At 33.2% G+C, this 21,983-nt stretch overlaps 3 protein-coding genes and 2 pseudogenes across 3 annotated transcripts; 3 read left to right on the top strand and 2 right to left on the bottom strand.

Annotated features, from left to right (window-relative positions):
- The first annotated feature begins 1,494 nt into the window (after positions 1-1,494).
- On the top strand, positions 1,495-5,273 carry LOC141814811 (formate dehydrogenase, mitochondrial). The gene is made up of 6 exons (XM_074702760.1): positions 1,495-1,650; positions 2,199-2,370; positions 3,060-3,600; positions 4,106-4,230; positions 4,765-4,877; positions 4,950-5,273. The coding sequence occupies exons 1-6, from the start codon at positions 1,564-1,566 to the stop codon at positions 5,061-5,063; spliced, it is 1,152 nt and encodes a 383-aa protein (XP_074558861.1). The 5' UTR covers positions 1,495-1,563; the 3' UTR covers positions 5,064-5,273.
- Positions 5,274-5,680: 407 nt separating this feature from the next.
- Positions 5,681-6,949, bottom strand: LOC141815274 (bidirectional sugar transporter SWEET6b-like). Its single transcript, XM_074703196.1, has 6 exons — positions 6,904-6,949; positions 6,735-6,771; positions 6,411-6,627; positions 6,139-6,300; positions 5,876-5,995; positions 5,681-5,794 (listed from the first exon to the last, which is right to left on the bottom strand). The coding sequence occupies exons 1-6, from the start codon at positions 6,947-6,949 to the stop codon at positions 5,681-5,683; spliced, it is 696 nt and encodes a 231-aa protein (XP_074559297.1).
- Positions 6,950-9,705: 2,756 nt separating this feature from the next.
- LOC141814460 (bidirectional sugar transporter SWEET5-like) lies at positions 9,706-10,883 on the bottom strand. Its single transcript, XM_074702419.1, has 6 exons — positions 10,838-10,883; positions 10,720-10,756; positions 10,408-10,624; positions 10,143-10,304; positions 9,918-10,037; positions 9,706-9,819 (listed from the first exon to the last, which is right to left on the bottom strand). Exons 1-6 carry the CDS (start codon positions 10,881-10,883, stop codon positions 9,706-9,708), a joined length of 696 nt encoding a protein of 231 aa, XP_074558520.1.
- A 2,839-nt stretch (positions 10,884-13,722) lies between these two features.
- Positions 13,723-16,784, top strand: LOC141815384 (receptor-like protein EIX2; annotated as a pseudogene).
- A 1,938-nt stretch (positions 16,785-18,722) lies between these two features.
- On the top strand, positions 18,723-21,654 carry LOC141815676 (uncharacterized; annotated as a pseudogene).
- The last annotated feature ends 329 nt before the right edge of the window (positions 21,655-21,983 follow it).

The raw sequence follows: 21,983 nt of genomic DNA, 5'->3' as shown, positions 1-21,983 counted from the left end.
AAAAATATACTTTTAAACTTTTATTTTTATGTATTTGACAAACATGTATTCTTCAAAATTTTACTTATATTTAGTGAACTCCACAATTCTTATTTATATTTAACAATGTATTTAATAATCCATATATCTATAGAAAACAATTTTATATTGATATTATTTCTTTCATATTTAATAAATAAATATTTAAGAAGGTTAAATGTGAAAACTTAAAATAAAAAAAAGTGAGGATTGTTTAAAAAAAATATTGATTTAGCCTTATAAGGCTCACTTCAGTGTATATTATAAAATTCACTCTCTTCCATAAAAAAGTGAAATCTATCATCCTAATAGTCACGCATGATCAGCTCTATGACTATTTATAAAAAGGTAAATCGAGACACTACAGTTGGCCATGACGAATAAGAGTATTGCTCGACTTCATCCTCCATCGTAACCAACTTAATTATGCCCCAGGACTATTAATTTCACTCTCAATTCTAAGTGCATGATCTGTTAGTATGCCCCTGAAATATAATTGAGTTGATTAATATGGGATAGACTTACTGAAATGGATAAAAATTGAATCTCAATAAAATTGAGATAATATTCTTACCGTAGTGGTCAATTGTAACTTTTTGATTTACCACCTTATAGATGATCGTAGGATTTATTATGTGAGACTGTTGTGATATTTTACTTTTTACTAAAAAAAATGATATGCTAATAGTGGGCCAAAGGGTGATCGATACTTCTCCAAATATCGGTTTTGAAGTCTGCTTTCAACCGACAATAGCCCGAAGGTGATGCTTGAAATTGGGCAAAGACAATGCTGTTCGGTAAACAAACACCTACAATTATTTGCATCAGTTAATAAAAAAAAGATGAATAAAAAAAAAGAACATCGCTTTCTTTATGAATTATTATTCTATGATCTATAAATAATCTGGGGCGCCCAGTGCTCTGCGTCGTCTTCTAAGACTCGCACTATGCGATCCTTATCTTTTAGTTGGATAAGATGCGACGACTTTTTTAATTGCAAAAGAATTTGGAAAATTGAAGTTTTTAGCCGAATTAAATCGGATTCGAATCGGGTTTTTCTTGGAATTCAACTGGTCCGGTCCGGTCCGGTTTCCGTGTGACCTCATTCCAAGTGGACTGCTTACCAACCAGTCAGGATTGGAAGGATACAAGTACTTTGCTTGTAACGCCGTCACTGCGCCTCTTACGTGTGTCGAGTGTGCCGCAGAGGAAATTCCTAATTCCAGCTGGCTTGGATATTCCTGGTTTAGTCTGATCAAGGAGCAGCATTTTTCCACTTATGATAGGTAGGATGTCCGTGGGGCCTTTCTTATCGTCCAATGAAAGTTTCTGTATTTCTCGTTGATGATTAGCACTTGACATACGATCCTTCATCTTCGCCGCTGTTACCGAACCGCTCGCGTATTCAGTGACACTGTCCGTCGCTGTGAATAAGAGTTACAAGCACTTGTTCTATAAATTAGCTCACGGGATTAGGTGATTTTAAAAGCTTTCCGTGTTCGTCTCCTTCGATCTAGTTTCTGATTCCTCGATTTGAGTAGGGTTATGGCGATGCTGAGGGCGGCGAAGCATGCGATGAGAGCCCTGGGATCGAGGGCTTCGGATGCGTCGCCTTTCGCTAGGACGCTCCATGTAATCTTGTTTCTTTGTCTTTCGATTGCTTTGTGTGAGATCCTTGTGGAGTTTTGTTTTGAGTAGGCTCGTAAGCTTCTCTTTTCTTTGTTTTGTTTTGTTTGTGCAATCTGGAGCGACCATGGTGCTTTTACATGGTCAGTGTGGGTGTCAAATAGTGCTAATTTGGGGATCCGACCTCCATGGAGGAGTGTGGGGTGGAAATTGTTTGCGGATAGTATGTGCTCAATTTTAAGTAAGATCTGCAAAATTACAGCTTTGCAACTACATATACCGAGTTCATCTTTTGATATTTAATGATTGCTTTCTCAATTTGCTTAATTTTGAGTCTTGTGTGATTTAGGACTCCCGTCTTGTTGTTTGTATGATCTAGGATAGTGAGAAAAAAAATAAAATGGTTCTTTGACCTCCAGCATACTGAGTTTGGAACCTATTGTTATCATGCTTCATTGGAACCTATTGCTATCGGGTTTCTTTTGAACAATTATTCTGTTTAAAAAGGGTGTACACGTTTTAAAGAAGATTTTTGGCTTGTGATCAACATGCAGGCTTCTACTGGGAGCAAGAAGATAGTTGGAGTATTCTATAAAGCCAATGAGTATGCGTCAATGAATCCCAAATTTGTTGGTTGTGTGGAAGGATCCTTAGGCATCCGAGACTGGCTAGAATCTCAAGGCCACCAATATATTGTCACTGATGATAAGGAAGGCCCGAATTGTGGTTGTTACTTTTGAGAAACTATTCTCGCATTTCTTTTTGTAGAATCTGGAGCCACCATGTCCTTTAGAAATCTATTTGACATTTTTGCTTGAAATGCAGGCATTGGAATTTAGTTCCATAGATTCAATAAATTCTTTTGTGTTGGGTCATTAAAAATTTAGTATTTTTTTTTGATAAAGTAAGCATCAATGTTGTAATTGTCAAGAAACTGTGATATTGACTTCCATTAAAACTGGTTGGATTTTGAAGTTCCACTCACTTCCTTTGCTATTATTATATGTCCACATCTAATGCTGTAACTCTAAACTTTTTAGGATAATTTAATAAAATTCTCTAACTAATTAATATAGATTTGCTGTTCCTTCAAACATTTGGCAAGATTAAATTCTTTTGTGTTCAGCTCTATGGTATGTTTGCTCTGGGAATTACAGTTGAGCAAATTTTCTTTTGAAATTTTGTCCCCTTAAGTGGTTTTCTAATTTAGAAAGAAACAAAGTAGTATTTCTTAGTCATCCTGGTTACTGTTTCTCTGGTTTTAGGATATTTAACTTTGCAAAACTATTAATAGATGAATTCCTCAAGTATTTCTATAGTGATTTTTTTTTCTGTTTATCTTGATTACTAAATTTATAAAGGAATTGACTTTTGCATTTGTTTCCATGCTAATTGCTCTTTGTTTTTCATGCTAGAACTTGAGAAACATATTCCTGATATGCATGTTCTTATAACGACCCCATTTCATCCGGCATATGTTACTGAAGAGAGGATAAAGAAGGCCAAAAACTTGCAACTTCTTCTCACTGCTGGAATTGGCTCAGATCACATTGATCTGAAAGCTGCTGCAGCAGCTGGATTGACAGTCGCAGAAGTCACTGGGAGCAATACAGTCTCTGTTGCAGAGGACGAGCTGATGCGAATCCTCATCCTTGTGCGGAACTTCTTACCTGGATATCATCAGGTGATTAATGGTGACTGGAATGTTGCAGCTATTTCCTACAGGGCTTATGATCTTGAAGGCAAGACTGTCGGAACTGTTGGTGCTGGCCGCATAGGGAAGCTTCTGCTCCAGCGTTTGAAGCCTTTCAACTGCAATTTGCTCTATCATGACCGCCTCAAGATGGAACCTGAGCTCGAGCAAGAGATTGGGGCTAAGTTTGAGGAAGATCTTGATAAAATGCTTCCCAAGTGTGACGTTATTGTTATAAACACTCCTCTTACAGAGAAAACCAGGTCTGTTGCATTGTTTATTGGTCTACTTTCTTATTTGTACAGAAAAAAAATCCATGAAGTCGATCAGTATAGTTTATCATCTATTAGTAGTTGAACAGATTAAGTTATATCATCCTTAGATGCATGGCCATTTGCATAGCTTGCCTTCTTTCAAGGAGAGATCAAAGTGCCAAAACAAATTGACAAGTACTGAGATGCTGAAAGAAATTTCCTAGAAGTTGACTTTTTGTGGACACAAATTTTTACAACTGAATTTTACTTGTAACTTGTGGAATCACCTGGAAGTGCAAAATAAAACTTGATATATTTTCTATAGCGTCACCTGATGGTGCAAAATGAAACTTGATATATTTCTGAAGTCTTTTTTTTTTTTTTTGTAGGCAGAGATGTAAATTCCATTTCACATTTTTTGGACTTGCCTGCATGAACGTAAAAGAAAAAGGATAATATCAGTTGAAGCGTATCATTGTAATCCAATAATATATTTTTGAATCGTTTACTGCAGAGGATTGTTTAACAAGGAAAGAATCGGAAAGCTGAAGAAAGGAGTCCTTATTGTGAATAATGCTCGAGGCGCAATCATGGACACTCAAGCAGTAGCAGATGCTTGTTCCAGTGGCCACATTGCTGGTATGTTAATCACTAAATCTGTGAGTTTATAGCTTTCATTCCCATGAGCTCATTGTCATGTGGAATTTACATTAGGGGTCAACTTGGGTTGTCAGATTGTTAGCAGAATAAAGTAAAAGCTATGTTTTGGATAAAAAAACCGTAAGAAATCAAAGGTTTTAAAATAAGTAGACAAATATTGGATATGCAATATATATTCAAAAATAACAAAAGTGAGTTAACAGTATGATTGATGACAGGATCTAATTATTCAAACTAATGGATAAAAAATCCTAGTATGTAAATGTGATGTAACATTAATAGGATAAGCTGTGAGTTGGTAGATTAGATAACTGCCAGTGGTTAACCGAAGAGTCAAAAGGAAAATTTTGAAGTTGACTTTATGATCGACCATATTTTATCAGTCCAATCACCAAATCTCAGTGCAGGAGTTTAGCTACTTTTCAATCTTGAAATGACTTGCTGTAAACCTGAATTCCTTGTTTGGGTCAAAATCCACAGCCTTTGTATTTAAGATTTCCTGTGATCATTCAGGTTACAGTGGCGATGTTTGGAACCCACAGCCAGCTCCCAAGGATCATCCATGGAGGTACATGCCAAACCATGCCATGACACCCCATATTTCTGGCACTACTATTGACGGTCAAGTAAGTTTTTGTCTGGCCACTTGAATCTGTCCATTACTCCTATGCAATACTGATACCAAATTTACTTTGCAGCTAAGATACGCAGCTGGAACTAAGGACATGCTGGATAGATACTTCAAGGGACAAGACTTCCCAGCCCAAAACTACATTGTCAAGGAAGGAAAGCTAGCGAGCCAATACCAGTGAAAATAAAACTCCCAAAGCCGGACAGTCTGTTCTTGGCCTTCTTTCTGAAAATAAATCTATTCCCTATGGATGAATTTGCTTGTCATCTTAAAAATGTTATCTGGGAATCTTGTCAAACCTTCATGAATTAATGTACTCCCTGAACTAATGTACTCCCCGTTGCAGTTAATGTTCCCGATTAATGCGGCTGCTTGTGTTTGCAATTTGAAACTATGAGCTTCTAATGTATGCTCGCTTTGTGCAATGTTTCGGATTTGAGTTGATAATCTTTGTTATAATTTGATTACCAGCATCATGAACTTGATAGAGCAAACTTGTTATAATTTGAAACTTGAACTTGATAATCTTTGTTATAATTTGGCCCAAATTTGAATGATTGTTGTTATGAATTTAATATTCATTCCATTAGAAACATGATAGAGCAAACTTGTTTTGCAGTTCAATTGTCCTCCGAATGAAGATGTAGCAACGTTGTGGTCGGCGTGAGTTCAGAGACAACAACATATCACAAACAAAAAGCGAATTTCTCCATTGCCAAAAGAGGGATGCAACAATCTAGAAAGTTTTCTAAACGTACGAGTTTTCAATCTTCAGAAAACTTGTAAAAGCTTAAAATGTTACACAGATAGCTCGATCTCAGCGTTGTCTTCCTTTTTCGGTGTGGATTTATAGTAACAAGCATAGAGAATCAGTTGGGCAAAGGCAAAAATGGCTCCCAAACCATTTGGAATCTGTAAAGAGATCGAAGAAAACATATCAGTAGCTTAACTAGCTAGCATTTCAAGTGCACATATAGATAGATAGATACTTACGAGAATGTTGACGTCGAAGGGGAGGAAAGCATAGGTGGTCCAGCAAGCTCCATTAAGGAAGCCGGCAAGAGAGAGCGTGAAGGGCATGTATTCCACGCTTTTTGTCTGAATGACAAGTTTCTGCAACACGTACGTACGATCGATAACAAATCCAAATATTAGATATTAAAATGATTGATTTATATTTTAGGATTAATAAACATGACAGAAATCCACAAAGTATATGTATAATGAGGCTTTAATTTGTATCAGGATGCTCTTACCATCACTACAAGAGGAGAGGCATACATGCAAGTTCCAAAGATGATGCAAAGAATGCCCACAATGAGCGACCTCTTAGTTGTGGTGTGGGCTAATAAGAGCACCAAAACTACTACCACTACCATGAAGACAATCTCCAGTGCCAATATCTTGATCACCTTCAACTAAATTCCATAATTTTTGTAGATCTAGACTAGTTAGGGAAAAGTTTAAGAGGCACAAACATAATGAAATGAAGAAGAATACAAGGCATGCTATATATATCTGTACTTACTCTGCCTTCGGCCTTAGCATAGATGAAGAAGATGGAGAGGTATATGGTCTCAAAAACTAAACCAATACCATTGATGGTGATGACGAGAAGGCTGTCGGGGTGGACGATGGGGAGGCCATAGAAAAACCAAAGCATGCAGTTGAGCAACGTTGCAAGGTAGGGGATTGGAGAAAACTGCTGCACATCCTTATTTTTTATGATCTGTATAAATGTCGGCCTGTAAATGTAAATATGATAGTGCCACAATCAAACAAGATACAATCTTTTAAGCAATTGCAAATTTCAATCAAAAGTTGATAGAAACAAAAAGGTATAAACGCTTACATAGGTGACAAGAACAAGCCACAAGAGATGACATTGCCTGTGATGCAAACCAAAGTTAAAGGCAAAATCATCTATGAAAACTACTTAATTGATACATTTTTCACAAAATTAAAAGATAAACAATAAAATAGACAATGAGCGGTAATTGTTAAGTGCAAATGATGCATACCTATCACTCCGACGATGCTACGGATGGTGCTCTGGTTCAAAGTCATTTTGTTTGTCACTTGCTAACTCAAACTTAACCTTCAACCTTAGAAATTAATGGAAAACTAGATTAGATCGATTAAATAACTCTATTATTGCCAAATGATTGAATTAAAGGGAGGGAAACTTATTAGAAAACCAAATTTAAAACAGATGGTTTGTTAATGCCAAACAGAAGAAGAGAGAAAAACTCGGTTAGGATGTGGTGATGTATCTTTAATTCCATATGTCTCATGTTCCCTATTTCTCTCCTCTCCCTATTTCTCTCCTCTTCCACACTAACTCTTCTCTCTCTCTCTTCATTCTCTACCGTTCGAATATTACACGCGGATGGAGAAGCACAAATTGCTTTTTATTGTCTAACATTGGTAGTTAGTCTACAACAGTTTTACCTTATTCGCTTTGTCAATCACACTTATATTACTTATAATTGGATTGAAATGTGGATATTTACTTATTTTTTAGACTATCACATTATCCATTTATGAATAAGTGAGGTGAGAAGATAGTGTGAAGATATAAAAGAGTTTAGTTTCTAAATAAGTTGGTATTTCATTCTAATCCTTAAAAATTGAAAATGGTCCCATGCTCTCCACTCAATTTTTAAAATTATTTTTAAAATAATATTAAACTTCAATTGACAATGAGCATTCAAAGTCAATTGAAGGAGTAATTGAGCTCAAATGTAAGAAGAAGACATGCTCATGCCATTTTGAATAATGAATATAATAAGAAAAAGTAGTAAATTCAATTTATTTAGAAATAAGAAACGAAGCCTTAGCCATTTTTTATGAAATCATTATATTGTCTCATAATAAGGCAAAAGATTGCTTTAACTTTGATAAGATAATTTTTTTTTAATTAATTTTGTAGAACAATAATATTGTATCATCACACTAAGACAAGAAAAAGATTGCACATATATAATAATGTAAATGAATTTGCTTATTAATCATTATTGTGAATTAATACAGGAAAACTTATTGGCATAATCATTAAATAGAAAGACAAAAGCATAACCTAGTTTCACCTAATTAATCTAAAGAATTAACAATAGAAATATATATATCAGTCGAAATTAAATTAATTATGTTTGCAGACTGGTAGCTCCATCTCAGCTTTGACATCCTCTTCCGGAGTGGACTTGAAATTACAAGCATAGAGAACTAGTTTGGGCAAGGGCAAAGATAGTCCCCAAACCATTTGGAACCTAATGAATACAAAGTGATAGAAATATATATATATTAATTAATCCATCAATCAAGATTATTCATATGGACTTAAATATACAAATAAAACTTACGAGGATGTTGATGTCGAAGGGGAAGAAAGCATAGCTAGTCCAGTAAACTCCATTGAGGAAGCTAGCAAGAGAAAGTCTGAAGGGCAGGAACTCCACGCTCTTTGTTTGAATCACAAGTTTCTGTAAAAGTATAATAATAAATCCATGAGATCTTCTTTATAGCCTAATTATAGGCAAAATGAAGATTTAGTTTGTGATATTTTTCATAATATCTATGGATTATGTCATAATCTCTGTTTCTAAAATTCCTCCTTAAACTAAGTAATTTGTGTCTTCTTTATATTTTATACTCAATGATAAAAAAAGTGTAATATAATATCAAAATAGTTTAATATAATACTTAATTTCTGAAATTAAAATTTAGAATTCTTTAAAATAAATTTTGCCATTATTCATTTATAAAAAATAGTTTTATTTAAATTTTAGATTTCACATACAATTTATAATTTGAAATTAAAAATCTTGATTTATTTGTTAATGAATTTAGAAAATTTATTTTAAAATTTTTAAATAAATATTAATTTTTATTGAATATTTATGAAGACTACGTACTATCATTTGTTAGGTTAAAATCTCTTTCAAATTTAATAAATTTTGAAATTTGATCTTTAATTATTATCTTTTTTTTACTTTGAAAAAAAAGTTTGAAATTAACATAGAATTAAAATTTTATGATATTTAAAATATAAAATAGTACTTTCAAAATAGATTTAAATTTATTTATTTTTACAAATTTAATTTCATCATTTAAAAATTTTTTAATTTTTAATTTCAAAGTTCAACTAAAAATTCTTCAATTTCAAAAAGAGAGAGTTTGAAAGTAAGCCTAAAACTACATATTTATTTTTGGTTTTTAAATTTAAAATTAATAAAATATCCTTATACAATATTTTATATATATATATATATATATATATATATATATATATATATATATATATATATATATATATATATATATATGTGGTAAAATAATAGATTTAGTTAAAGATGAACCATTACTAATCAGGAATTGATATATTTTAAGTCTACTAATAGCTTTTTCTCTACCTAATTTCAATAATTTTTTAAAAACATAAATATTGTTATTTGAGACTAATTATATACGTTATGAAATTTAGTTATTTGAAAAAAAAATAGATTTTTTAATTATATTAAAAATATCGAATGACCAAATCATATACAATTATACATTAAAAACTCTTGGAATAAATTATTCAATTATAATTTGGTGACCAATAAATAATTTTTTCTGTTAGGTACGTTTATTTCACACTTCAAATTACAATCTATCACATCGAAATTTAAAAAAAAGATTAATTTGTTTAATCATTAATGCAAATTAATACAGGAACGCTAGTTTATTGGTTTAAAAATCAAAAAAAATAAAATAGTTTATCTAATCTGAAGAGAAAAAAAAAACATATGTCGTATATTAATCAAAACTAAAGTCTTGAAACGTTAGACTGCTAGCTCCATCTCAGCATTAGCAATCGTATTCGGTGTGGACTTGAAGTAACAAGCATAGAGAATTAGCTGGGCGAGGCCAAAGAGAGTCCCCAAACCATTTGGAACCTAATGAAAGAAAGTGATAATTAAAAAATATATATTAATTATATTGATCGATCGATCAAGATTATTTATATGGACTTAATTAAAATACAAATACTTACGAGGATATTGATGTCGAAGGGGAGAAAGGCATAGGTAGTCCAACAAACTCCATTGATGAAGCTAGCAAGAGAAAGTGTGAAGGGCATGAACTCCACGCTCTTTGTTTGAATCACAAGTTTCTACAAAAGTAAATTAAATAATAAATCAATAAGACTCGATCTCTCATATAATTCATAGTTAAATTAATTAGGCATTGGCTAGATGAATAATATATAGGTTCTTACCATCACAACAAGAGGAGAGGCATACATGCAAGTTCCAAAGATGATACAGAGGATACCCACAACTAAGGATCTCTTAGTGGTTGTGTGGATCAACAAGAGCACTGAAGTTACCACAGCTATCATGAACACCGTCTCAAGTGCTAATAGTTTCATGACCTTCAACTAAATTATATAATTCACATGTGAAGATCGATTGGTTAGGGAGAAGTTTGAATTAGATGCATGATATAAATACAATAGAGGATATTGAGCATGTTATACTTACGCGGCCTTGGCGAGCAGCATAGATTAAGAAAACGGTTAAGTAGAATACTTCGAAAGCTATACCGATGCCATTGATGGTGATGACTAGAAGGCTGTTGGGGTGGACGATGGGGAGCCCATAGAAAAACCAAAGCAAGCAATTGAGCAATGTGGCGAGGTAAGGGATTGGCGAAAACTTCTTCACATCCTTGCTCTTGATGATTTGTATGTATGTCGGCCTATATTATATCGTGAAAGAGTTCATTTAAATTAACATACAATCTTTCTAAGTAATTAATTATCAATAAAAAAATGAAGAGATTTAAAAACTTACATAGGCGACAAAAATAAACCACAAGAGATTACATTGCCTGCAATGAAAATTAAAGTTACAGTCATGGAAGATGAAATATTATTTGATTATTTTTTTCAAGTAAAATAAATGTATATACCTATTATTCCGATGATGTTGCGGATGAAGCTTTGGTTTACAATCATCTTTAGTATAATTGTTAGCTCAAACTCTACCTTGTAAATCAATGAAATGAAAAGTAAGATCAAATCATCAAATATTACAATATTTCCAATTCACCCAAATGAATTAATATTTTTTTAAGAAATTAACAAATTAAATTAAAAATGAAACCAATATAACAAATATGCCTCTCCTCTTGTTGTGATGGTAAGAACCTATATATTATTCATCTAGCCAATGCCTAATTAATTTAACTATGAATTATATGAGAGATCGAGTCTTATTGATTTATTATTTAATTTACTTTTGTAGAAACTTGTGATTCAAACAAAGAGCGTGGAGTTCATGCCCTTCACACTTTCTCTTGCTAGCTTCATCAATGGAGTTTGTTGGACTACTTATGCCTTTCTCCCCTTCGACATCAATATCCTCGTAAGTATTTGTATATTAATTAAGTCCATATAAATAATCTTGATCGATCGATCAATATAATTAATATATATTTTTTAATTATCACTTTCTTTCATTAGGTTCCAAATGGTTTGGGGACTCTCTTTGGCCTCGCCCAACTAATTCTCTATGCTTGTTACTTCAAGTCCACACCGAATACGATTGCTAATGCTGAGATGGAGCTAGCAGTCTAACGTTTCAAGACTTTAGTTTTGATTAATATACGACATATGTTTTTTTTCTCTTCAGATTAGATAAACTATTTTATGTTTTTTATTTTCTTACTAATTGATTAAACCAATAAAGCTAGCTTTCCTGTATTAATTTGCATTAATGATTAAACAAATTAATCTTTTTTTTGGTCTCGATGTGATAGATTGCATCTATTTAATTTGAAGTGTGAAATAAACGTATCTAATGGAAACAAAATTATGTATTGGTCATTGAATTATAATTGATTAATTTAATCCAATAGTTTTTAATGTATAATTGTATATGATCTTGTCATTCGATATTTTTAATATAATTAAAAAATTTATTTTTTTTCAAATAACTAAATTTCATAAGCGTATATAATTAGTCTCAAATAATAATATTTATTTTTTTTAAAAAAAATTATTGCAATTAGATAGAGAAAAGATATCATAGTGGACTTAAAATATATCAATTCCTGATTACTCTCTCTTTTTAAAATTGAAGAATTTTTAGTTGAACTTTGAAATTTTAAAAATTAACTTTTTAAAAAAAAATTAAATAATGAAATTAAATTTGTAAAAATAAATAAATTTAAATCTATTTTGAAAGTACTATTTCATTTTAAATATTATAAAATTTTAATTCTATGTTAATTTCAAACTTTTTTTTCAAAGTAAAAAAAAAGATAATAATTAAAGATCAAATTTCAAAATTTATTAAATTTGAAAGAGATTTTAACCTAACAAATGATAGTACGTAGTCTTCATAAATATTCAATAAAAATTAATATTTATTTAAAAATTTTAAAAAAAATTCTAAATTCATTAACAAATAAATCAATATTTTTAATTTCAAATTATAAATTGTATGTGAAATCTAAAATTTAAATAAAACTATTTTTTATAAATGAATAATGGCAAAATTTATTTTAAAGAATTCTAAATTTTAATTTCAAATTATAAATTGTATGTGAAATCTAAAATTTAAATAAAACTATTTTTTATAAATGAATAATGGCAAGATTTATTTTAAAGAATTCTAAATTTTAATTTCAGAAATTAAGTATTATCCTATTTTATATTGACATATAAATAAAATTTTATATTTTTATAATAATATAATAATTATAATTAATATAAAATTAATTAGTCTTATCGTTGTTTTTAGAATGATACATCAAATATCAATTCTCATGCATTAATTCTCATGCATGCAGACGTGAGCAATGCATATCAAATGCATGAAGCGGCATCAAATTCTCATGCGTAGTCATGCAAACGTGATATGACCTTGCGGAAGTCAAAACACCGCGGTCTCACGAAACAAATGCACTATTCTATTGATATAAAAAAATTTATTAAAATAAATTTTTTAAATAATAATGGGCCCCAATAAAATTATTTATTGGGGCCCTAGGCATAGGCCATGATCAGATGAATGAACGGGTGGATGAGTTGTATCATGGTGCAGGGATTTACGCCTGAATTTGAAATACAACTGAGAGGGAAAAAAGGACCAAAGACAGGCCGGGGTGCAAATAAGAATCACGCTTTTGAAGCAGTTTGAAGCCCGAAATCTTCCTTTAGCTCCCTTAGCTTACAGAGAGCTCGCCGGTTTCCGATGTTAAAGGGACAAGTTACGTTGGTCAGATTTGAAGCCGGCCTTCTTCGAAACCTTCGGATTGCCCACTAAATCCATAATTATAAAGGCCGAATTTGACTTATCAAATAATAAAGTAGAGCAGTTTGAATTAGTCAGTAACACTGTACATGTCAATTTCAAATGAATGTATTTTTTTTTAAAATAAATAAATAAATAGTTTTTAGCTTATTTTTTTAATTATATATTTTTTATGTCAATTTCCTGTGTGTATTTCCTCTTAGCTGTCTAGACTCAAAAATATTTCATTATTTATTATATCTTTTCCTCTATGTGTCCGAATATTCACGGTAAATCTTTTCTAACTAAATTAGACCATTATTAATTTATTTTTTTAACAATCATTTTTTTATGTCGATTTATTATGAAACTTCTAGCCTCTTGTACTAAGACTTAACATATGGTTGATTTAATTTACAAGTCGGCACAGATAGACTTGCAGATTTCAACAAAGACGGCCACATGAAAAGACTTGGAAAAGTAATCAATAGAAAACATTGAATAGGATGCACATATCTATCTATATTAAACAATAAGCTAGCTGTTAATTGCAATCCCCCTTCAGTCCTTCACCTTCAAGGCTTCAAGGAAAGCAGCAAGGTAGCAGTTGAATTACCAGATTCGATGAAGGCTATGCCTTTGCATTCGCTCTACTTCTCTTTGATGCTTTGTGGGCTTATGATGAGCTTTGCTGTTTCTTTCAAAGAAGCAGCGGTAGCAACACCTTCAAGTGGCTGCTCGGAAGTGGAACGGGACGCCCTGCTCGCTTTCAAAGCCAATGTCAGAGACCCTTCCCGCCGTTTGGCCTCATGGTCTCTACAGATAGACTGCTGTAAATGGATTGGCGTAGTATGCAAGACCAACAACGCAAGTTTGTTCGGAGCCGGCCAGCATGTTGTGGAGCTCAACCTTCAAAATCCAAACGTTTATATTGATGAGCAAACTATCCATACGGCTCTGCGAGGTGAGATGCTGAGTCCTTCTTTGTTGAACTTGACTCGGTTGGAGCGGTTGAATCTAAGTTGGAATGACTTCGAAGGCGCTCAAATTCCGCAATTCATTGGCTCATTTTTGAATCTCAAGTATCTTGAGCTTTACTGGTCCAATTTTTCTGGAGTTATTCCTCCTCAACTTGGCAATTTGTCGAGCCTCCGCCATCTCGGTTTGCAGTCAGGATGGGGTGCGACTCCAATTGCCCATCGTTTGGATTGGCTCTCAGGGCTCCCTTCTTTGAGGTACCTCGACCTTACTTTTGTGAATCTCAGTACAAGCTCTAAAAATTGGTTGTCGGAAGTCAATATTATACCTTCCCTAGAAGAACTCTACTTGCAAGCTGTGATCTTAATCACATCCCCTCTTCATTTAATTCTCATCTCAACCTTACTTCTCTCTTAATTCTTGATCTTGGTGTCAATGACTTCCACTCCACTTTGCCTAATTGGTTATGGAACCTCACCAAACTGTCAACTCTTTATTTTTATTATAGTTCTCTTTTGGGTCCCTTATCAACAGAAATCGGGACATTATCTCATGATCTAACAGAACTTGACCTTGGTGGTAATAATCTTACCGGCTCTATACCCGCAACCATTGCAAATTTAAGTAGTCTGCAATCTTTATCGCTTTTTAGTTGTTCACTTAATGGCCAAATCCCTTCTGAAATTGGAAATTTGACAGTCTAACACTTCTCTTCCTTCTTGATAATTCACTTTCGGGTCCCATACCTAATGAGATTTGGAAGCTTTCCAACTTAGAGGATCTAGATCTCTCTTATAACTCTTTAGTGAGTGTTGTCTCAGAACTCCAACTTGCAAACCTAACCAACTTAGAGAGTTTAGCTTTAAGGGAAAACTCTGCAATTACCATTTCATTAGACTATGACTGGGTTCCTCCTTTTCAACTACGAAGTATTGATTTGGCCTCTTGCATAGTGGGTCCTAGGTTTCCACAATGGCTTCGCTCACAGAAATCTATGAAGGAGTTGAGTTTGTCGAATACAAGCATCGAGGACAACGTGCCTAATTGGTTTTGGAACATTTCGTTTTGGCTTATTGATCTTTCTCATAACAAACTTAGTGGCACTCTGCCGTCATCCTTAGAGAGCATGTCAAGACTTCGAATTTTTTGGTTCTTCGATCTAATAAACTGGAAGGAGTTGTTCCTAGTTGGCCACCTCAAATCTTAGCCCTAGACCTATCTTTCAATAACTTTTCAGCATTACCAATTCAACTCAACTCATCCTTTTTTGCTATTTCTATGTGGAGAGGATCTGAGATAATATTGTCAAATAATCAGATTAGTGGGAGCATACCATCTTACTTTTGTGATTTGAAACAACTTGGTAGCTTGAATTTATCCGACAACCAATTATCTGGTGAGATTCCCAACTGTTGGCAGGGAGCATCTACGAGCCTTTTCTTTGTTCATTTGGGAAACAACAAGCTCAGCGGGGAGATTCCGGAGTCCCTTGGAAACTTGATCGGCCTGCAGTCTTTGCACTTAAACAATAATAATCTTGGTGGACATCTTCCATTGTCGTTGCAAAATTGCAGTGGATTAGTTGTTCTTGATCTCGCCCATAATAAATTCTCAGGAAGCATACCTACGTGGATTGGACAAAGCTTGCAAAGTTTGGCTATTCTAAGATTAAGATCCAATGGTTTTTCTAGCATTATTCCTGCAAATCTTGGAGAATTAAAGGATCTTCAAATTGTTGACCTTGCCAATAATAATTTATCGGGAGAAATACCATATTCCTTTGGCAATTTCAATGCAATAACATCCACGACAAGAGTAATGGCTCAAATAGTTTCAACTATTCGAGGAGTTAATGATGTTCGATTTGGAGCAGATGATAGTATATCAATTGTCACCAAGGGAGATGAATATATTTTTTCGTCCATTCTTTATTTGGTCAAGAGTATAGATCTTTCAAATAATAGTCTTACTGGTGAGATTCCTACAACAGCAGGATCTCTAGCAGGGCTTCAAACATTGAATTTGTCGAGGAACAATTTAAGAGGCAAGATTCCATATACTATTGGTGGGATGATATCATTGGAAACTTTGGATTTGTCGTTCAACAATTTATCTGGTGTTATTCCTCAAAGTTTGTCAACATTGACGGCTTTAAGCCATTTGAATCTTTCTTACAACAATTTATCAGGACGGATTCCTTCAGGAAATCAACTTCAAACACTAGAGGATGCATCAATTTACAAAGGAAATGTCTATCTGTGCGGGGATATCATCCACAAGAATTGTTCTGATTACAATAGAAAGAATTCGACAGCTGAAGAGTATCAAAATGATAAATCACAGTTGTTACCACTTTACCTTGGCAGCTTTATAGGATATGTTACTGGATTATGGGGCGTGTTTATCATCTTATTGTTCAAGAAAGAATGGAGGAATTTCTATTTTCAAATGATAGACAAAATGTATGACAAAGCTTATGTAGCAATTAAGATAAGGATGAATAGATTTAGTACTGGCTAGCTAAGATGATTAGCCCATGCATGTACTATTGATAATAAATTATGAGAAGGATGATGAGTTGTGTTTGTTCATCTATGAAATGCTTGGAGAAAAATCAAATATCAATGAAATTAATTATGCAATGATCCTTATATCTTTTTTTCATGTTCTTTATAATTTTTTACATTATCTGTAATTTCATTTTATACTAACTTTTTAAAATATTTTTTAAAAATAATTACAAAACGACTAAAATTTTGAAAGATTGTCAACATCAACTATTTGTAGACAATGAATGATACGAAATACATTCACACAATGAATTTATCCGTCCTAAGATTTTATTCATGAAGGGAGATAAATTATGATATTAAATGACCTTTTAAATGTGAGGAACTAATTGATTCTTCAACGATTTGCACTTATGAAGAGTACTAATTTGACTATGTTGTCCGACAATTTGGAATTGTGGAAAATATAGATACGTGGTAGATTTTTATAGATGATCACACGCAGAAGACTAAGAATAGTAGTAAATAAAAAAATATTGAATTAGATGCTTATTGAATACGTTAAGTTGACTAACTATCAGAATTTCCTAGTGGGCTACTCATATTTTTCTACTTGTTAAACTTTTCAGATTTTTTTAATTTTTTAGATTTTTGAAGGTTTAGTGTTTAAAAAATTCTGAAACAAATACATATTTTGTAATTTAGATAAAATACAATCAATATTTAGATCACTTGTTATCATTTTGATTTTTTTAACCTTATAAATAATGTTTATATAATTGCATATTTGTATTTATTATGTACTAATCAATTCCCAAATCAATTTTTTTTTCATTTGTTTGGAAAATTATAATTTTTTTAAAAACAAATCCAAATTTTAAAAAGAAAAAGGTATTTCACATCATTGTCCCAATCCAAAATTAAAATAATTCAAAATTTTGAGTTAGTTCAATTATTTTTTCTTATTTTAACTAGTTTGTCATTTTTTTTTTGCCCACCCTTTAATTTAGAAACCCTATAGAATCCAAGATAAAAAATAGAAAATTGTAAAAAAAAAGAAAAAAAAGGAGAACAACATTTTGATTTAAAATAAAAACATAATGCATTATATTAAAACATGTGAATAGAAGTAACTAAAAGGATAATTGTTAAATATTATTAGAATCATAGAATTAATATATCTTAGTAATAATATGATTTGTCCATTTTGCATCTAAATCTTTATAATTTTATTTTTGTACTTTACCGAAAAGATTTTAAAGATATTTTTCATCTTATAAATATATGATCGTTTCTCTAATATTATAATCCTAACAATCTTCCCTCAGGCCCTTTTTGTCTCGATGTTCGATCCTTTTGATCCTGATGTAATCGACTTTAAGTCAGTTGACTAGGTTGATCAAATTTGAATTAACTTGAGTTGGATTTCGATGTTTAATCAATATATTAATTTGAAGTCAAGTAAATTAAGATTGACTGTATATAATAATATGGAAGTGGTAATTCGTGATACACAAGTTGTGGGCATGGAGGCTGTATCTATTTAAAGCTACAAGAAAAATCCAATTAGATTTCACAACATGTAATCCAAGTGTTAGACAGGGCAAGATGGATCTAATTAAAAATATTAGCAATCTAGCTCCTCAGCTACATAAATCGTTATCTCTTTACGCATGAGATTGCTTTCTACAGTCTGACTTAGCGAGGACGTTATATATCTATCTTTTTTGATAATTGAATTATGATGGTCATGTCCATTTCATATTTTTATTAATTCCATAATTGTTATAAATAGTAATCCAACGACCTCTAATCCAGTCTTTTTGACGTCGACAACACTGCAAATTTTGAAATCTAGATTTAAGGTGGTCTATTCAGTCAAATAATCATCATTCACAATAAGGACTTAAAGACGATTGATTTGAAAGACACCGACGGGCTTGCAGACTTAACAGACGCGATCACATGGGAAGGCTTGGAAAAGTAATCAATAGATTTAAATCAGATGTAACTATAAATATATGTTAAACAATAAGCTGTTAATTGCAATCCCCCCCCTTCAATGGAAAGCAGCAAGTAGTTTGCCAGATTCGATGAAGGCTATGCCTTTGCACTCGTTCTATTTCTCTTTGATGCTTTGTGGGCTTCTGAGCCTTGCCTTTTCTTTCAAAGAAGCAGCAGCAGCAACGCCTACAAGAGGCTGCTCGGAAGTCGAGCGGGACGCCCTGCTCGTCTTCAAAGCCAACGTCAAAGATCCTTCCCTCCGTTTGGCCTCCTGGTCTCCACAAATAGACTGCTGCAGATGGAGTGGCGTCGTATGCAAGACCAACAACGCAAGTTTGTTCGGAGGTCAGCACGTTGTGGAGCTCAACCTTCAAAATCCTTACTACGATAATGAGTATGCTTTGCGAGGTGAGATACTGAGTCCTTCTTTGTTGAACTTGACTCGGTTGGAGCTGTTGGATCTTACTTGGAACAACTTCGAAGGCACTCCAATCCCACAATTTATTGGTTCTTTTCAGAAGCTCAAGTATCTTAACCTTTCTTGGTCCAATTTTTCTGGAGTAATTCCTTCTCAACTTGGTAATTTGTCGAGCCTTCGTCATCTTGTTCTGCAGTCGAGACTGTATGCTGGTGCAGTTGCCCATCGTTTGGATTGGCTCTCAGGTCTCTCTTCTTTGACACACCTGGATATGAACTTGGTAAATCTCAGTAAGGTCTCCAAGAATTGGTTGTCAGAGGTCAACATGCTCCCTTCCCTGGAAGAACTCTATTTGCGTCGCTGTGATCTTAATTACATCCCCTCTTCATTTAATTCTCATCTCAACCTCACTTCTCTTGTAATTCTTGAACTCGGTGGCAATGACTTCAACTCCACTTTGCCTAATTGGTTATGGCAACTCCCCAAGCTGTCAATTCTGAAACTTTCTACAAGTTCTCTTGTTGGTTCAATACCTACAGAAATTGGGAACTTGATTAGTTTAACAAGTCTGGACCTTTCTTCTAATTCACTTTCAGGTTCTATTCCTACTGAAATTGGAAATTTGACTAGCCTAATAAATCTCTATCTTTTCTAATGCACTTTCAGGTTCTATACCTACTGAAATTGGAAACTTGGCTAGTCTAACACTTTCTCTTCCTTTCTGATAATTCACTTTCGAGTCCCATACCTACCGAGATTGGAAAGCTTTCCAACTTAGTGGAACTACATCTCTCTTATAACTCTTTCGTGAGTGTCGTCCTCTCAGAACCCCATTTTGCAAACCTAATCAACTTAACGGGTTTAACTTTGGAAAACTCTGGAATTACCATTTCATTAGACTATGACTGGGTGCCTCCTTTTCAATTAGAATTTATTCATTTGGCCTCTTGCAGAAATCTATGTCTGAGTTGATTTTGTCGAATTCAAGCATCGAGGACAACCTGCCTAACTGGTTCTGGAATGTTTCGTCTGCCACCTTTTGGTTTATTGATCTCTCTCATAACAAACTTACTGGCACTCTGCCGTCATCCTTAGCGAGCATGTCGACACTAGATGCTTTGGTTCTAAGTCATAATAAACTGGAAGGACTAGTTCCTCGTTGGCCAACTCAAATCTCGTCTCTTGACCTATCTTTCAATAACTTCTCAGGGCCATTACCATCAACATCCTTTAATGTTTCTCCATGGCAAAGCTCATTCGATTCAGAAAAATTTCAGTTACTTCTGTCAAATAATCAGATTAATGGGAGCATACCATCTTACATTTGTAATCTGAAACAATTTGGTCGCTTGGATTTATCCAACAATCAGTTATCCGGTGAGATTCCCAACCACTGTTGGCAGGAAGCAAATACGAGCCTATATTTTGTTCATTTGGGAAACAACAAGCTCGTCGGGGAGATTCCGAGCTCTCTTGGAAACTTGATTGGTTTACTGTCTCTGCATTTAAACAATAATAATCTTGGTGGGCTTCTTCCATTATCATTGCAAAACTGCAGCGGGTTGGCTGTTCTTGATCTTGCTGATAATAAATTTTCTGGAAGAATACCTACGTGGATTGGAGAAAGCTTGCCGCAATTGATTATTCTCAGACTACGATCAAATGTTTTTTCTGGCAGTATTCCTTCAAATCTTGGGAAGTTAAACAATCTTCAAATTGTTGACCTTGCCAACAATAACTTATCAGGGGAAATACCATACTCCTTTGGTAAGCTCAGTGCATTGACATCCACAAGCAGAGCAATAACGTTGCTTTCATTCATACCGGGAATAGGAGTGGAAGATGTTTTGATTGGAGAATATGACAGTGTACCAGTTGTCACCAAGGGAAATGAATATATGTTTTCATCCACTCTCTACTTGGTGAAGAATATAGATCTTTCAAATAATGGTCTTATCGGTGAGATCCCTACAGCACTAGGATCTCTAGCAGAACTTCAAATATTGAATTTGTCGAGGAACAATTTAAGAGGCAAGATTCCATATACTATTGGTGGGATGCAGTCATTGGAAACTCTGGATTTGTCATTCAACAATTTATCTGGCCTTATTCCTCAAGGTTTGTCAATGCTGACTTTTTTAGGTCATTTGAATCTTTCTTATAACAATTTATCAGGACGGATTCCTTCGGGAAATCAACTTCAAACACTAGAAGATGCATCAATTTACAAAGGAAATATCTATCTGTGCGGGGATATCATCCACAAGAATTGTTCTGATTACAATAGAAATAATTCTACAGCTGAAGAGTATCAAAATGATAAATCACAGTTATTACCACTTTACCTTGGCAGCTTTATAGGATATGTTACTGGATTATGGGGCGTGTTTATCATCTTATTGTTCAAGAAAGAATGGAGGAATTTCTATTTTCGAATGATAGACAAAATGTATGACAAAGCTTATGTAGCAATTAAGATAAGGATGAATAGATTTAGTACTGGCTAGCTAAGATGATTAGCCCATGCATGTACTATTGATAATAAATTATGAGAAGGATAATGAGTTGTGTTTGTTCATCTATGAAATGCTTGGAGAAAAATCAAATATCAATGAAATTAATTATGCAAGGGTCATCATATCTTATATCTGGTTTGTATGTTTTTTTTTACATTATACTTTAATTATCGACTACAATATTGAAAGATTGTCAACAACAACTATTCTTTGGCAATGAATGATGCGAAACACATTCACACAATTAATTTTTTATATGAATGTAATAATATTTAGAACCAAGATTGTTTTTTTTACCAAAAGACTTCACTCATGGATCTCTTTCATGTGGCCACCAATACGGATATCATTCTAGTTAATACATTAGAGATGAAACTTCTATTATGAAATATT

The sequence above is a fragment of the Curcuma longa genome, chromosome 21 (genome assembly GCF_044706935.1).
Source record: "Curcuma longa cultivar G26 ecotype Majalengka, Jawa Barat chromosome 21, ITB_CL_G26_1.1, whole genome shotgun sequence".
In the NCBI taxonomy this organism is placed as follows: Eukaryota; Viridiplantae; Streptophyta; class Magnoliopsida; order Zingiberales; family Zingiberaceae; genus Curcuma; species Curcuma longa.
The sequence above is the reverse complement of the archived record's forward strand: the minus strand, read 5'-3'. Positions and strand labels throughout refer to the sequence as shown.

Excerpts from the sequence above, each read along its gene's own strand:
- LOC141814460 (XM_074702419.1), bottom strand. The coding sequence starts at position 10,883 with ATGATTGTAAACCAAAGCTTCATCCGCAACATCATCGGAATAATAG. Across the intron at positions 10,305-10,407 it reads ATGCTGCTCGCCAAGGCCGC|TTGAAGGTCATGAAACTATT; the intron begins GTAAGTATAACA and ends TATATAATTTAG. Across the intron at positions 10,038-10,142 it reads CCTCTCCTCTTGTTGTGATG|AAACTTGTGATTCAAACAAA; the intron begins GTAAGAACCTAT and ends TTACTTTTGTAG.
- LOC141814811 (XM_074702760.1), top strand. The coding sequence starts at position 1,564 with ATGGCGATGCTGAGGGCGGCGAAGCATGCGATGAGAGCCCTGGGATCG. Across the intron at positions 2,371-3,059 it reads TAAGGAAGGCCCGAATTGTG|AACTTGAGAAACATATTCCT; the intron begins GTTGTTACTTTT and ends TTTTCATGCTAG. Across the intron at positions 4,878-4,949 it reads GCACTACTATTGACGGTCAA|CTAAGATACGCAGCTGGAAC; the intron begins GTAAGTTTTTGT and ends TTTACTTTGCAG.
- LOC141815274 (XM_074703196.1), bottom strand. The coding sequence starts at position 6,949 with ATGACTTTGAACCAGAGCACCATCCGTAGCATCGTCGGAGTGATAG. Across the intron at positions 6,772-6,903 it reads TAGCATCGTCGGAGTGATAG|GCAATGTCATCTCTTGTGGC; the intron begins GTATGCATCATT and ends TTTGCATCACAG. Across the intron at positions 5,996-6,138 it reads CCTCTCCTCTTGTAGTGATG|AAACTTGTCATTCAGACAAA; the intron begins GTAAGAGCATCC and ends TACGTGTTGCAG.